Below are 16,857 nucleotides of genomic sequence, written 5' to 3'. Positions count from 1 at the left end.
TTTGAACCCACACTCAAATGGGGTTCCAGTGTCATAGACAGCTGCTTAACCTGTTGTGCCACAACACACCCCTTTAAATATTTTTTTGTAGTACACTTTTGATCAATAAATATTTAATTAGGTAATAAAGATTGCTTCGGTTTTTAGAAATCCTGGAAATTTTGTACCAAACTGCCTCCAGAGATTGACAGTATAGAAAATGACGGGCTACTTTCATTGTTATTCAATGTCATTCTGCATTATTTGGACTTTTTTTACAATGAACTTGCATTTTTTATAATTAAAAAAGATAACAGAGAGGAAGACAACAAATTTTTGTCTTAGATACCCATCGGAAATGCATGTTGGGTGCAAGTTTTTATTGATCACAAGTTGTTTTGGTTTATATGCAAAAAACCTTTATTGAATTTCTCTTCTTTAGTTAGCACAGCCCTAGACACTTCCCTATGTATTTCATCCTAGTCCCCGCAACAGCCCTGTGAGGTAGGCATTGGCCCATTTTACAGGTCTCACTGAGTGGAAGGTTATTGCTTGATATACTTCTGATAGCCACAGATTCTCATTGGTTAGAGGTTCTTACTGGCCAGTGACTCACTGGTCCAGGGCTCTCACTGGCCAGCACTCCTAGTGGTTGCTCTAAGATTCAAATCTTCAAATTACCAGCATTTTTGCCTTCCAAGAGTACTGGGTTGGGTGGAGTAAGAGGGAATGAAGGAGACCCAGTGGGTATCTCCCTTGAAGCACCTTTGGTTTGCTTTGGTCACGGCGGCACGGGTGGCTGGGAGCAGAGGGCTCATGGCTAGAGGTCTTCCCGGTTCCGTAGGATGAGCTTCCTCACCAGCGCTGTGATGTGGGGCCGGATCTCCTCCACGGGCACAGTGGGGTCCCAGGCCCCGATGACCTTTCCGTCTGGGGCCACCAGGTACTTCCAGAAGTTCCAGGTGGGCTCCTTCCCAGAAGTCTCTGGAGAGAAAGGAAGAAGGAGGATAAAGTATGCACCTGCTCCTGGAAATTCACTCTTGATGGAATATTCCTCCTGCCCAGGCAGCTCCCCAGACCACAAGAGTCAGAGTCACTAAGTTTTAGACTCAGGCACCCGTCTTTTCAGTGTCTCCCAAAAGCTCTCTGAGAGACTCCTATGTCAAGTCAAGGTTAAGAGTGACTGTGTTAGTATTCCGCAAAGTGCTTGGTAAAGAAGGATCAAATCTACTTTTATTAATGATTTTAAATTACTGAACAGTGTATACCCTATTCTACAATTAAATTATAATGACTTCCAAATGTTCATCCATGGACTGATTGTGTCAGAATCATTGGGAAGAAGGGAGGTGTTTAAACAGATTCTTAGGCCTTACTTCAGTAGCTCTCGGGCATATGCAGAGTAACAGAGAGAAGTCTTCCTTTGGCTGGTTCACTCCTCAAATGCCCCCAAAAGCCAGCGCTGGTCCAGGCCACAGCTAGGAGCCAAGAACTTCATTCTGGTGTCTCCCATGGGTGCAAAGATCCTCTACTGCCTTCCCCCAGGGAGCTAGATCAGAAGCAGAGCAGCTAGGACACAAATTGGTACTCCAGTATGAACTGCTGGTGTAGCAAGCAGGTGCTGAACCTACTGCATCAAAATGCTGGTCCCGGATCCTACACATTTTTAAGAGCTCCCTGGGTGTTTCAAAGCCAAACTGTATTTCTACAACTATGGGAAAGCACTAGTAAAAACTTAAAAAAGAAAAGGCTGGCATTAAATGGGCTCACAGAAGGAAGCACAGCAAGAACAAGATGGTGGAATAGGGTAAGAACACGTTTAAATAGATGGAGAATCATTAGCCAGGGTGAAGCAGAAAAGCCACGATCCCAGGAAATAGGAAAGGACAGGCTGATGGCACAGGGTCACCTGGACACCCGTGGACACAGGGAAGCAGAGACAGCAGAGCAGTGTTGCAGTGACCAGATACTCCAGTGGTGGTCAGCGCTCGGTGTTCTACTGGCAGCCAGGTAGGAAGGGGAGTTCATTGGGAACTCAGGAGGTGAACTCAGGTGTTGAACTGCTCGTCCAGCTGGCTTGCTTAATGTGAGCACAAGCAGAAGCAGATGACAAAATCCAAGCAGGTGAGTATAGGAACAGGCTGGATTTCATGGCTCAGACCCCCACCGAAGCCACATCGGGCACCATTTTGTGTACTGAGGAAAAGGCTTGGGGCTTAAGGAACAACAGTAAGCTGTTCAGGTGCTGAACTGGGAGAAAACTCACTTCTGGCTCAACACATTGCAACACATTCTAACAAGAAAAATAGTACCAACTTGGCATCGTATGGGTTCCATCCAAAACAGGTCTGACACAGTGCCCAACAGCACACGTGAGAACCAGGAAGGGAGGGGGTGGAGCTGGCAGCGGGAATATGGGGGACGGTTCCCTTGCTGGAGAGCGTGAGCTGGGATGGGGGCAGACCAGACTAAGCAGGGCTACAACACCTCATGTGGACTAGATCAGGCAAAAGCCAGGCTGGGCTGATCATTCCTACTGGTGCAAACAAAATTAGAGTGGGTGAGGGTTGTTTGGGCTTAGCCACAGCATCAGCTGGCAGAAGCTGGCACTGGGGGCTAATCCTGTCAAGTCAAACCACAGAACCACCTGGAGAGTGCATAATCTGGGAGTGGGAGAGGCCTGGAAGGGAAATAGTGGGCTCCTCCCTCTTGGGTTACCACTCCCTCGGAAGAACACAAAAACTAGGACAGGGGCTGGTGTGGCTAGACAGAGAGGCACCCAACAACAACCATGAGAGATGGTTGGGTTGAGCTGGTTAGATAGAACTAAGCCTTAATACCCATTGACATGTACGAGAGCCAAATGGGATGTGGGACAGACTGGACCAGTCTGTTGCCCATACTGGCAAACCAGGGTAGGGGGCGGGCCTGATGGGGGTAGGGATTATTGTCAGTCGCCCTGACTAGGCTGCAGCTCCCACTGGTTTATGTGAGGGCCCAGTATGTGCTGGGCAGAACCAGGCTGAACTGCAATACCCATTGGTTCCAGTGGAAGTCGGGGCTGAAAACAAAACCAACCCAGCAATTGCAACCACCAGCTGATTGGGGCAATGGACTGTGCCGGGCCCTGTACTTGCTAGTACATACAAGAATCTGGTCTGGGAACACCTCAGACAAAGTTTCTTTGGGGATCTCCACAATCGAACTGCCGGACTTGGAACCCTAACCATGGAAAGACAGAAGACAGAACAAGTCAATCAACCACCTCAGCTATATGTTGGCAGTGAAAAACTGGGCAAACAGAGTCTCTCTGATGGACTATGTCAATCAGTGGATTCTTCAATGACCTCATAGTGCTTGGAGTGGCGAGAATGGCAGCGATTCATAACTGGTGAACCATCAAAACCACTTGAGTAAGAATCTCAGAGCATGCCCCACATCTGGGACCTGGGGTAGGTGGGAGACTGGGTGGAGCTTCTCCCTTAATATCCCCCTGTACCTCAGATACATGAAGGAAACAATGTGGAAATAATAGTCTTACCCACTTTCCTGTAGCCCTTGAACCTTTTTGCCCTAATTAACTATGTAAAGATTGTCAAAAATATAATTTTAAAAAATGGGAAAAGTTAAAAAAAGAAAGAAAGAAAGAAAGAAACAAGGGGCTTCAACACCAAAAAACCAAACCAAACCAAAACAAAACAAAACAAAAAAACAGGTCTGAGTGGCCTTAAGACCCAACGACCTGCAGGTTCCAGCAAGACCAGCACTGGTGACAACCCAGTGATTTAAGACAGCTGGCTTCTCCCTAATCCTGGGCACTGCTCAAGCTGGCAGTGGGAGAAGGCTGTGCAGGCAGCGGTGTGGCCACAGCACAGGATCAAGTCAGAGGGGGTAGAAAGTGGTGAGCCAGGAGCTGGGGCTGCAGAGACCATAGAACCCTGGATTGAAACTCACTGGAAGGAGTAGCACAAGTGACTGCAAATGAAGAACCGGGTACTGAATGCAGTCTGTAAAATCAACCTGTACCAGGGGGCAACACAGCTTAGAACCTGGGCCTAAGGAGAGGAATCTGCTAATGGGAATAGCAATGACAAAGAGCAAAAGAAGAGACGTAGACAATGAATATTACTGATGCCTCTCTTGCAAAGGAACAAAAGCTGTTGTTAACCTTAAAGTTAACTGAGGAAAACATCAAGTCATGGGTAATAAAGAATTTAGAAAGTTTGTTATAAAGCTTCTTAAAAAATGAGAAGCATTCAAGGAATTTACGGAATATGTCACACAGGAAATAACACTGAAAAAATCAAGCAGAATTATTAGAAATAGAGGAAGCAAATTAAAAACTCAGTGGAAACCTCAATAATAGAATGAGTGAGGCAGAACAAAGAACCTCAGAATTGGAGGACATTTCCTTCAACAATGGGGTGAAAACCAAAAGGCTGGAAGAGAAACTGAGTCAAACTAAGAAAAGTATTCAAGAATTAAGGGACACTATTATAAGGATGATTATAAGAGTTATGAGAGTTCCAGAAAGCACAGAAAGAGAAGCTGGGATTAAAAAATATATTCAATGGAATAATAAAGAAAATCTTCCCTAATTGGGAGAAAGCATTGGGAAACAAAACACAGAACTCCCAACAGGGTTGATCAAAAGCAGTCTTTGCCAGGACACATGATAATCAAGCTCTCTTTAGTTGAACACAGGGAAAAGATCCTTAAATATGCACATGAAAATAATCAATTGACATATAGAGGAATGCCAATCAGACTCACAGCTGACATCTTAATGGAAACTTTACAGGCCAGAAGAGAATGGAATGACATATTCCAGATTCTAAAAAGAAAAAAATTGTCAAGCCAGAATAACGTACCCAGCAAAGCTCTCCTTTGTCTTTGAAAATGAAATAAAATTCTTCCACAGTAAAGAAAAACTACAAAAATACACCCTTTCCAGATCTACCCTACAAATGATGCTTAAAGGTGTTCTCTTGACAGGGAAAAGGAATAGCACCCACCAAAACTAAAGACAAACATAGAATGTCCAATAAAACAAAAGACTAAATCAAACAAGGAACAACCAATCCATTGCTAAAATGATAGGACCAAATTACCACTTATCCATATTAACCCAAATGTAGATGGCTTAGGCTCATCAATCAAGTGTCATAGATTAGAGGATAAAATACTAAACCCTTGCCTACAGGAGACACATCTCACCAACAAAGATCAGAGGAAACTGAAACTGAGAGGATGGAAAAGATATTCCAGGCTAATGGAAAAGAAAAAATGAACTGTTGTAGCCATTCTTATATCAAATAATAAAGAAAGGAAGTGCAAATCTGCCTGCGGGAGGGACCTTCTGTTTGCTGTAGCACAGTGCTGCTCATTTCCCCTCCCTGAAAGCCCGTGGTGGGGTGGGGAGGGGGCAATGACCCAAGGGCATCCAGAAGTGCTGAGAATGCAAAGAATGAGGGAGAAAACAGGATCCGAAGGACAGGCTTGGCTGGGGACCCCACTCAGTGGCTTAGGCATGTTTGGGGCTAGAGAAGAGAACTATCCCTGAAATACTAAGAAAGCAGGTGGTTTGCAGGGACACAGCTCAGCAGTCCCTTCTGGCTGGTCCAGCGGGGGCTGGCAAGTTTTAGGTTTGGTATTTTAACTCCATAGGTTTCCTTCCCATTGCCTACAGTCCCCGCCTGACTTAGGGAACTACCACCTGTCACCCATCTCAATGAGCCTTCCCTACTCATAGGGTGCCCCCTGTCTGCGCCTTGGTTTTAAACATAAACTCATCTGTTTTACACTGTTTTCACCTGACTTACACTGACTATTGTGAGAGGGGCCTGGTCCCTTTCAAGGAGCCCACCCTGTCTTTGGGAACAAAGAATGGCGGAAAGGCTGAGAGGAGCGATTGGAAGGGAGAATTAGGAGGCATCAGGCACCCAGCATTGTTGGGGAGGAGTCCTCCTCGGCTCCCATTCTCAAAACTCAGTGCTGAGTCAAAGCGTCAACTCACCTGAGGTTACCGTTTTCAATTTTAGTATATGTGCCGCCAAGCGTTTTACCAAAGGGAAGAGGCCCCGAGCCATCCAACCAACCAGTGGCCTCTGCTGCCCAGGAGCTACAGCCTCAGCCAGTTGAGGGAGGGAGAGGGGAGGCAGAGACCAGGACTCACCTATCAGGTACTTGAAGGCAGGGTGGGCACCAGTGCCTGTGACAGCTACCTTACTGAACATGGGGAAAGAGACGCTGTAGGTGCTGCGGGCAAAGCTCTCAATCTCCTTGTTGCTGTCGGGCTCCTGCTGGCCAAACTGGTTGCAGGGGAAGGCAAGCACGTTGAAGTGGCGGGGACCCAGGTCCCTCTGCAGCTGCTGCAGGTCTCGGTAGTTCTGGTCTGTGAAGCCGCACTGGCTAGCCACGTTCACCACCAGAGACACCTGATCAATAAATAAACACCAAAATACAGCTCAAACACATGCATAGCACAGTGGCGAGGCATGCACCTGTCCGTGCCTTGACGGGCTCGCATTCAGAGGCACTCCAGGGGTCAGTGTTGTGACAGCAGGTAACAACTGCTGCCTGCGAGGCCAGCATCCCATGTTGGAATACCAGGTGGAGCTTGGGCCGCTCCATTTCTGATGCAGCTTCCTATTAATGCATCTGAGAAAGCAACAAAAGATGGTCCAAGTGACAAGGCCCCTGTCACTCCTGCGGGAGGCCTGGATAGAGTTTCATGTTCCTGACTTCGACCTGGCCTAGCCCTGGGCATTCTTTTTTTTTTTTTAAAAGATTTATTTATTTTTATTACAAAGTCAGATATACAAAGAGGAGGAGAGACAGAGAGGAAGATCTTCCGTCCAATGATTCACTCCCCTAGTGACCACAAAGGCCGGTGCTGTGCCGATCCAAAGCCGGGAACCAGGAACCTCATCCGGGTCCCCCACATGGGTGCAGGATCCCAAATCTCTGGGCCGTCCTCGACTGCTTTCACAAGCAAGGAACTGGATGGGAAGTGGAACTGCCGGGATTAGAACCAGTGCCCATATGGGATCCCGGGGCGTTCAAGGCAAGGACTCTAGCCGCTAGGACACGCCGCCGGGCCCAGCCCTGGGCATTCTTAACAAAGTTTTGCAAGTATCCTCATATGTGAATCCTCTGACCATCAGTTCTCTCTCTCCTAAAGATTATTTTCTGTTTGGAAGGCGCAGTTACAGAGAGAGAAGAAGAGACACAGAGATTTTTCCATCCATAGGTTTACTTCCAAATGGCCACAACAGACAGAAGTGAGCTAGTCCAAAGCTGAGAGCCAGAAGGTTTTTCCAGGTCTCCCATGTGGGTACAGGAGCCCACGGACTTAGGTCATCCTCTGTTGCTTTCCCAGGTCATGAACAGGTAGAATGAGAAGTGGAGCAGCCAGGACATAAATTGGCACCCATATGGGATGCTGGTGCTACAGGTAGAGAATGCTGTCTTTCAAATACAAAAACACCAGGTGGCCTTTGTGGCTGTGTATGCAGGGATCCCACAGACACACGAACACAGGAACACGTGAAATCAACCATGTAGGGGCTTCCAGATGTGCACCATGTACACAAATACTTGGAAGGCTAAGGACTCAGTGTTTGTACATGGGAAAGCATGTTCATAAACATACACTAGCAAATACATATCACACATGGTTGCATGCAGACACACACACACTCACACACAAACATGACATGTTCACAGTGAGAGGCATGCATACTGGTAAGCACACAGAGAAGGTCCTGTGGGGGAGCAGAGGGCCAGATCTGGGCTTGATTTTTGGCTCAGTTTGCATGTATCACTCTGAACTGTAGTTGCCTGTACATTGTCAGCCTTCCTTCTAGAATGTGAACCAACTAAGGCCAGGAGCTGTTTCTGTGTCTTCTCTGGGCCTGGTGCACATATGGGAAAGTCTCAGTAGGCACCCGCTCGACGCTTGAGTGTGCACACAGACACCTGCTGGGGACACAGGCAGGCACACGTTGTCTTGCTGAGAATCCCAGGACTCTAATCCCTTTTTGTCCCTCCCCCTTCAGCAAACAAATGTTATATTCTTTGGCCACTAGACTCAAACCTGCATTAGAAAAATCTTTAAGGAAATAAATATAAAGCAGACTGATAGAATTGCTGGATTATGATACAACAATTACACATTTGGTGCTGCTGCTGTATTATAAGCTTCTGATTCTATTTTGCTAAAGGATTAAAACCTGACCCCAGGAGCCTGGTGCAGTAGCTTAGTGGCTTAAGTCCTCACCTTGCATGCACCAGGATCCCTCCCATATGGGTGCCAGTTTGTGTCCCGGCAGCCCTGATTCCTATCCAGCTCCCTGCTTGTGGCCTGGAAAAGCAGTCAAGAACAGCCCAAAGCTTTGAGATCCTGCACCCACTTAGGAGACCCAGAGGAGGCTCCTGGCTCCTGGCTTTGGATCCAGCTCAGCTCTGGCTGTTGAGGCCACTTGGGGAGTGAATCATCAGATGGAAGATCTTCCTCTCTCTCTTCCTCTCTGTATATCTGCCTCTCCAATAAAGAAAAAATAAATCTTAAATAAATAAATAAATATAAATAAAATCTGACCCCATGCCTGGCCACCACAGCCTATCTCCCTGGCTATTTGGGATTCCAGCAGCTGGCCCATAGAGAGGGCCGTGTCCCAAGGTGTGTGGAGCTCCAGACAGGCCCAGGTAAGAAAGGTTTCTCCACTTGAGCACTGCTCACACTGCGGGCTGGACAGTTCTTTGCTGTGGAGCCTTTTCTGGTCACTGGAGGATATTTGGCAGCACTTTGGCCTCTACCCACTAGCTGTTTAGTCTTTTGATAATCAAAATGTCTCCTGACATCACTAAATGTTCCCTGGGGCGTAGGCACAGTCACCCCCAGCTAATGGCAAAGCTGAGCTGGAACCCCAGCCTGCTGCTTCCCCCAGATGAGAAAGGACCCAGTCCTGGGGCTGCAGACTTTAGAACAACACCCCCCCCCCCCCACTGGAGGCCAGCCTCTGCCCTATTCTGCTCTGGATGGTGAAAACTGGGACTCTGTATGCTCTGCCTCAGTCAGGGGTCTTCCTCCTTATTCACTTTTTTTTCTAAAGGATTTATTTATTTTTATTGGAAAGTCAGATTTACAGAGTAGGAGAGAGAGGAAGATCTTCTGTCCTCTGGTTTGCTCCCCAAGTGGCCACAATGGCTAGAGCTGAGCTGATCCAAAGCAGGAACCAGGAGCTTCTTCCAGGTCTCCTTGGATGCAGGGGCCACAGTTCAGTACCAATTTGGTATGCTGGTGCTGTGGGGGTGGAGGCTTAGCGAGTTATTTCTTTATTTTATTTTATCGGAAAGACAGATCAGATTTACGGAGAGAGAAAAAAGATCCTCCATCTGCTGATTCACTCCCCTAATGGACACAATGGCTGGAGCTTAGCTGAAGCAAGGAGCTTATTCCAGGTCTCCCATGCAGATGCAGGGTCCCAAAGGCTTTGGGCCATCCTCTACTTCTTTCCCAGGCTGTAAGCAGGGAGCTGGATGGGAAATGGAGCAGCCTGGTCATGAACCATTGCCCATATGGGATCCTGGTGCTTGCAGGGTGGAGGATTAGCCCATTGAGCCATTGTGCTGGGCCCAGGGGTCTTCCTCTTTCTTCTCTTGCTAGCTCCTGGGGCAATAAGAACATTGCAGCTTGCTTATCTTTTTTTTTTCCCCCAATATTTATTTAACTTGAAAGTCGGAATTACAGAAAGAGAGAGGAGAGAGACCTTCCATCTGCTGATTCACTCCCTAAATGGCTACAATGTCCAGAGCTGAACTGATCCAAAGCAAGGAGCCAGGAGCTTCCTCTGGGTTTTCCACAGGGACCCAAGCATTTGAGCCATCCCTCCATTGCTTTTCCAAGCCAAAAGCAGAGAGCCAGCTCAGAAGTGGGGCAGCTGGGACATGAACCAGCACCCATGTGGAATTCTGGAGCTGTGGGCTGAGGATTAGCCTGCTGCACCACTGCACCAGCCCCCTTGCTTATATTTATTAACCCACATCTTGTATATCTATCCACTGTGTTGGGGTGGGAGAAATCTTGCTTCTAGTTTCAGCTCCGAAACCAACAGCTTGATTTTTAGAAACAAAACACAGAGAGACGCAAACACATAGTTGATTTACATGCATGATGCTAACACAAGCAGATAGATTCTGAAACATGCAAAGCAAGTGTGCAAATAAGCCATTCTCACACTAGGAAACTCCATACAGTACACAAGCACCTTCCTAAGTGGTCACCCAGGCATCTGGACTCAACACTGGTCCAAGCCCCAATTAGCCTGAGGACAGTGTCACTCTTGCTCGTGGGTGTCACCAAGAGGCAGACCCAGTGCCAGGCCTGTCAGAGGAGCCAGAACCGGATGGCAGGTGATTGAACCAGCAAGCAGTCAAGCAGCTTCTAAGGGCAGGGTCTCTGGAGCAGGACTCCATCTGCACCTGTTAGCAGCTGTGTGACCTCACTCTGTTTCTGTCTCAGTGCTTATTACAGCTGAGAATGACCTTGTTCCTGTCTCTCTATGTGTGGTCTCTCTCTTCCACAGATAAGTTCCATGAAAGTGGTACATTGAGTCTGAGGGGGAGCAAACCCCTCCCCTGGTCTTGGCCCTTTGCCCTGGGCCTTTGTGTAGTCTTCAGTGGCCCAAGAGCTTCCACACAATTGTCTCAAGTGGAACCATACAGGTTGGTGGTGTGTGTGTGGTATTGGGAATGACTCCAGCAGAATATGAAAATTTCAAGCTTTCCAGAACACTTGCCTCCCTGGGGATGGCTCTGCTCCTAGGACAAAGAAGGTTGACATCATTTTCCTGTGCTCCATCCCATACTGGGCATACCCCACCCCTCCTCCATTTAGGCTCAACTGCCAGCGCCCTTATCACACAGAGGACCCCAGAGCCATCCAGAGAGGCAGCCTAGCAGAGGTCTTCATGACCCACAGACAGCCATCCTCTTTCGATCCCTCCAGCCTCAACTCTCCGCACTCTGGGCCTGGGGCTTTAACCTCCTCCAGCACAGCTAATTGGAATGCCTCCCCTCCCCTGCCCCTGCCTGCGGGGTGTCTGCTGCAGAGCCTTGACCAGGCCAGTTGCCTGTTAGCCCTGCAAACTCCTCTCACAGCAAGCCCTTCCTGGTAAAGGAGGGCCAGCCCGCCAATATGCCCAAAGGGCTGCTAGCCTAATAACCGACCCCGGAGGGAGTGGGGAGTTGGGGGGTCCCTTCCAGGCTCGTGGCTGTCTAGTGCTTGTGCAAACGCCTCCCCCTCTCTCCAGGACGCTCTGTGTGAGGGTCCCGTCGCACCCACAAATGGTAAGGCCTATGGCTCGGAGCAGGGTTCCGATGGGCTCCACAGCAGCAACGCCCTCGTTCCGAACGTGGAACCTGGTGACCCGAGGGCAGGCGCAGGGGCCATGCAGAGGCTAGGCCTGCCTGGCTGCTAAGGGCAGGCGCCGCAGCCCAGGGGGCGCCGGCAGCGAGGGGGTCTCGGGTTTCACTGCGAGCCAGGGCCTTGCCACGTAGTCGCGGGACGGACACAGCCGGCTGGCGCCAGGAGCAGGCAGTCCGGTGGAGCGCGCAGGGAAGCCGGCCCGGGTGCGCCCTTGGAGCCGCGCCCCAGGCTGCAGGCGTCCCCCAACCCCCGCAGGCCCTGTCGGGTGGCGTTCCAACCCGCGGCGCACCCGCACTCACTGTGCCGCGGTACTTCTCCAGTGACACCAGCTTTCCCCGAATGTTGACCACTTTGAAGTCGTAGAAGTCCTGCTCTCGCTGCGCGCAGGCCGCGGCCCACAGCAGCAGCCACGCCACCGCCACTGCCGCCACCATGACTCGCTTCCGAGGGGGCGGCGTTGCAAGGCCCACAGACCAGGCGTCGGGAACCGGCGTGGAGGGGGGCGGTGGGAGGAGGCGGCCCGCGAGGCAGGACGCGCCCCCTTCTCGTTTTTCTTTGCGGGTGGTGGAGCTTCTGACTCCAGACCTCAGTTTCCCCCTCTGTCCTACAGAATCCCTGGAATCCGTCCCCTTCCAGACCTTGTCCCGGAGATTCTGACCACCAAGACTAGAATTTTCTTTGGTGGGGCTCCGACGTATCCTAGGAGGCGGCAACTTTTGGGCAGAAAGGGAGGCGGAAATGTGGTCGCAGACAAGAGCTTCTAATTAGTGCAGTGGCCCTGGAAGCTAGGAATGCCACCGCTGAGGGGAGGGGGCAGTTTGTGTGTCTGGATAGTGGAGCCAGCCTCCAGTTCCTCCGCACCTCACCCTCACCTCCAATCCATTGATAAAGGAATGTAAAACAGGAACGGCAAAATGGCACCTACATTTAGAGAAATGAATGAACGTTGGTTGAGGGGATTGCTTGGAGAAGCGGCCAGGGTCTGTGGTGTGTCGAGTTCCTGGGAAGACAAAGGTTGTAGAGCTGGACATTAAGGAGGGGGCACCCTTGGCATCCACATCTGTAGTGGGAGTGGGCAGGAGTGGCAGAGGGAGGAGCAGAGAGCTCCATGCAGCCCCAACGACTGTCCTAGCTGACCCCATATACGGACCCTGGCACTGGAATGGCCCCTCTGAGCCACTCCCTGCCCACAACCACCAGGAGTTCAAATGGGCAGGCCTTGGTGCCATTGCCTTCATCAATCCTTGTGATGTGGAACGGTCCAGGCAAGCGTGTGACAGGTGGCAAGAGGGCCCTATTCCTGTAGGGGCTGACAGCTAAAGGCTTTGTGCTGGCAACGCTCCTAGCAGCTGTGTCCCAAGTCCTCAGGGATGGTTCAGCACATCACGGTGTCTGCTGTGCTCAGGAAACATCTTTTCCGAAGCCCACAAAGGGCCAGGCTGACCCTCTGGCCACTTCCTCCAGGAAGCCCCAGGCTGGTGTTAGAGAAGCTGAGTAAGCTGGAGGTTTGTGTGATGTAAAGACCAAGCACTCGTTGAGCACCTGTTGTAAGCCAGGTTCTGCTCCAGTGATGAACGAGACAGGCATGGTCCCTCTGTAGGGAGAGACAGACATTCAATCATTCATACTCAGGGCCAACATCCGCTATGGGAGTGCCCTTTTGTCTGCTGACTGTACTGCTTCCAATCCACTTAAGAAAAAGATTTATTCAATTTTATTGAAAAGTCAGATATATAGAGAGAGGAGACAGAGACAGGAAGATCTCCCGCCTGCTGACTTGTTTCCCAAGCAGCTGCAATGACTGGAGCTGAGCCAATTCAAAGCCAGAAGCCAGGAGCTTCTGCCGGATCTCCCACATGAGTAAAGGGCTCCAAGGCCTTGGGCCATCCTCGACTGCCTTTCCAGGCCATAAACAGGGAGCTGGATGGGAAGTACAGCCACCAGGACACGTACCAGAGCCCGTATGGGATCCTGGCTCATGCAAGGCGAGGACTTTAGCCACGAGGCTACCGCACTGGGCCCTTTCAATCCACTTTTAAGCTAATGCTACTGGGGAGGCAGTACCCATTTCAGGAGCGAATCAGCAGATGGAAGATCTCTCTGATGGCTGCCATGGTGGCCGGAGAAGGTGGAGTTTGCCTGCAACCAAACCCAGAATGGATGGCAGAATTCTGGTGGGCCCCTCAGGCTGTGAGACCACCGTTGCACCAATGAGGGGCACAGACCCATATCCCCCCCCACCAATAAAGGCCGAAGTGACCCCCATCTCAGCTTCCGTGTCAAGGAGAGTATAAAAATCCCCCTCCCCATCTCTTCCTCGCTCTTTTTCCTCTGCAGCCCACTCCTTCACGTCTGTCTGTCTGCTGCATGGGGAAGGGAAGCACGCGACCGTGGTTCCCTGAAATAAAGGCCGTCTAAATTCTTTTTATATATTTGACTGAGTTATTCTTTCCCTGGTGGCCGGCGAATCTAACATTTTGGCAAGCGGTGAATCTAACACTCTCTCTTTTTCTCTTTTTCTTTCCATAATTCTATCTTTCAAATAAATAAATCTTTAATAATAACTGTTTAAAATTCATAATTAGCTCTAAAATAACTATTGTGGTAGGCACCAACAAAACTAGCACAGTGGCCAAGGAGAGTTTTCTAGAAAAATAGGGGGAGGGAGGTTTCAGCTGAGTTCTGACAAAAGAGTTGAAATTATCCAGATGGAAGGAGGAAAGCCCTGGGGCAGCGGAGAGAAGCCTGGTGCACTGCATTGCAGGTACCTAGAGCTGGAGGTCGATAGGTGACATGAGAGAGAAGCCAAATCCAGAAAGACAAGTACCACATGGCCTCACCTGGGGCAGATTAAATAAAGTGGACCTGAACTTAGGACAGTGGTTACTGGAGGCTGGGTGGGGACACAGAGGGAGTACCACAGTTAGGGAGAAGGGAATGTTCTAGTGTTCCCAGCACAGTGGGAGAGCTATAACACTCAGCAAAATGCTAGCTACTACATGAAAAACTATGAAAGGAGTATAAGTATAAAGAAATGATAAAGAAACAAAAGTGTCTGATCAAATCAGCCTATGCCGTATGCCTATGTTGAACCACTCCGTTGTATCACATAAAAAGTGTAAATATTACATGTTAATGATTGGATGGTAGGATGAAGATAGGCAATGTTACTGTTTATTTTTCTATTTAAAAAGTAGAAAATGCTATTTTTGGATACTTTTACTGTAAAAAAAAATGTGGTAAATGGGTGCTTGGCATTGTGGCATAGTGAGTAAAGCTGCCACCTGTGATGCTGGCATTCCTTATGGGCACTGGTTCGAGTCCCAGCTGCTCCACTTCTAATCTAGCTCCCTGCTAATGGTCTGGGAAAAACAGAAGAAAATGGCCCAAGTACTTTAGCCTCTCAGTGATGTAGGAGATCCACTCGAAGCTCCTGGCTCTCGGCTTTGTCCTGATCCAGAGCTGACTCTTCAGGCCATTAGCGAATGAACTAGAGTGTGTAAGTTCTCTCCATCTCTCTCTATCTCCGTCTCTCTGTGTGTGTCCATTTCTCTGTGTTCTCTGTGTAACTCTAACTTTCAAATAAATCATTTTTTTTAAAGTTGATTTTTTTTTTGCATGGCAAGCTTACAGGGAGAAGGAGACACAGAGAGAGATCTTTCATCTGCTGATTTATTACCCAAATGGCTGCCATGGCTGGGCCAGTCCAAAGCCAGGAAGTTCAAAGTCCAGATCTAGGAGCCTATTCAGGGTCTCCCATGTGGATGTTAGGGTCCACGGGCCTGGGTCCTCCTCCACTACTTTCTCAGGCCACAAGGCTGGGAGCTGAATTGAAAGTGGAACAGCCCAGACTTGAACCAGAACCCATGTGGAATGCCAGCATCTCAGGCATAAGCTTAACCTACTGTGCCACTGTGCCCTGTAAATAAATAATTTTTAAAAAAAAAAAGTGCTAAGTGCTTGACATGTACATATCTTTACCCTGATTGGACTTTACTCCAATTTTGTATGCCCCATACACATGCATAGTCTTTGGATTTTTAAAAAAACAACTTTTTTTTTTATTGGAAAGGCAGATAGATATACAGAGAGGAGGAGAGACAGAGAGCTTCCTTCTGTCTGATGGTTCACTCCCCAAGTGGCCACAATGGCTGGAGCTGAGCCATTCCAAACCCAGGAGCCTCTTCCAGGTCTCCCACAAGAGAGTGAAGGGTCCCAAGGCTTTGGGCTGTTCTTGACTGCTTTCCCAGGCCACAAGCAGGGAGCTGGATGGGAAGTGGAGCTGCCAATATTAGAACCGGTACCCATATGGGATCCCGGGGCGTTCAAGGCAAGGACTTTAACCACTATGCTATTACTTCGTGCCCTAGTCTTTGAATTTTTAAAAGAAAATATTATAAAGAATTAACATCAAAAATTACATTGAGAAGCAAATAAATGCAGTTTGGCGAAAGATGAAAGGGTAGGTGGAGAGGAGGTGGGGATGACATCAAACTGAGATGTGAAGGTGTTTTGTTTTATTTTTTAGTAGGAAAGTATCACATTGAGTCCAGTGTTGTAGCAGGATACCACTGGCTGTTCTGGGGCGAGTGGCTAGGCAAGACTAATGTCAGGACAGAGCCCGAGGACCCTGAGGCAGTTGACTCCTGGCCAGCGCAGCCAGGGGAGAAAGGCTTCCTGGAGGTGGTGAGGAAGCATTCTTCAGGTTGGGAAGGGAGGAGCAGTGTCTGCAAAGGCACAGAGATTGAGAGGCAAGCTTAGCTACCTGGGGTGACAAGGTTGGATGAAATTGGAGGAGCCGTGAGGGGCCCAAGAGAGATGTGGCTTGAATCCTGAACAACTAGACTGTGGCAAGGCAAGGTATTGCAACAGGGCACAAGATGACACAGTGAGCAGGACTGGAGCTAGGCCTTTCGGGATCTTCCTGAATCCTCAAGGTGGCCTATCTTCAGGAGTGGACAGCATTGTCAGAGGGTGGAGGGCAGGGGAGAGGGCGCTCAATGGAAGGACTGAGTAAAAGCCGGTGTTGCTGCCCTTCTCCATGTAGGAGCCTTCAGCCCGCCATGAGTCCTGCAGGCTAGTAGTGGATTTCTTCTTGCCTGCTCCGCCCCTGTGAAACCCTGGGGCTCCCCTGTTGCCACCTGTCGCTTTCACTCAGCTTTTCCTTGGTTGTCCCAATAATCAGGAGTTCTCAAATTCTGCTTTACATAACAGAGTTGTGCGAGCTTGGCCAAGCTGTTTGCTCTTAAAATTCAGGTAGCTAGGCATTTGTGTTGAGTAGAGAAAAAAGTTAACAGTAAAATGTTGCTCAATTGTCAATCTCTCTCCTGAGTCCGTCTCTCCTCTCCTTTTCACACTTCAAAACCCAGCTCAGATTTCTCCCATTTTCTGCTGTGCTTAATCATTCCCTTCTCTCTGTTACCACGGCATCTGTTACAGCTTTCTGC

The 16,857-nt window shown here is 49.1% G+C and overlaps 1 protein-coding gene across 1 annotated transcript; it reads right to left on the bottom strand.

Moving 5' to 3' along the window:
- Positions 1-372: 372 nt before the first annotated feature.
- GPX7 (glutathione peroxidase 7) lies at positions 373-11,990 on the bottom strand. Its single transcript, XM_012927987.2, has 3 exons — positions 11,710-11,990; positions 6,155-6,416; positions 373-963 (listed from the first exon to the last, which is right to left on the bottom strand). The coding sequence occupies exons 1-3, from the start codon at positions 11,842-11,844 to the stop codon at positions 800-802; spliced, it is 561 nt and encodes a 186-aa protein (XP_012783441.2). The 5' UTR covers positions 11,845-11,990; the 3' UTR covers positions 373-799.
- Positions 11,991-16,857: the final 4,867 nt, after the last annotated feature.

Source organism: Ochotona princeps, chromosome 2 (genome assembly GCF_030435755.1).
Source record: "Ochotona princeps isolate mOchPri1 chromosome 2, mOchPri1.hap1, whole genome shotgun sequence".
Lineage (NCBI taxonomy): Eukaryota > Metazoa > Chordata > Mammalia > Lagomorpha > Ochotonidae > Ochotona > Ochotona princeps.
Note: the sequence above shows the minus strand (reverse complement) of the source record. Positions and strands in the feature narration are given on the sequence as shown.

Excerpts from the sequence above, each read along its gene's own strand:
- GPX7 (XM_012927987.2), bottom strand. The coding sequence starts at position 11,844 with ATGGTGGCGGCAGTGGCGGTGGCGTGGCTGCTGCTGTGGGCCGCGGCC. Across the intron at positions 6,417-11,709 it reads TGGAGAAGTACCGCGGCACA|GTGTCTCTGGTGGTGAACGT; the intron begins GTGAGTGCGGGT and ends TTTATTGATCAG. Across the intron at positions 964-6,154 it reads TGCCTTCAAGTACCTGATAG|AGACTTCTGGGAAGGAGCCC; the intron begins GTGAGTCCTGGT and ends CTTTCTCTCCAG.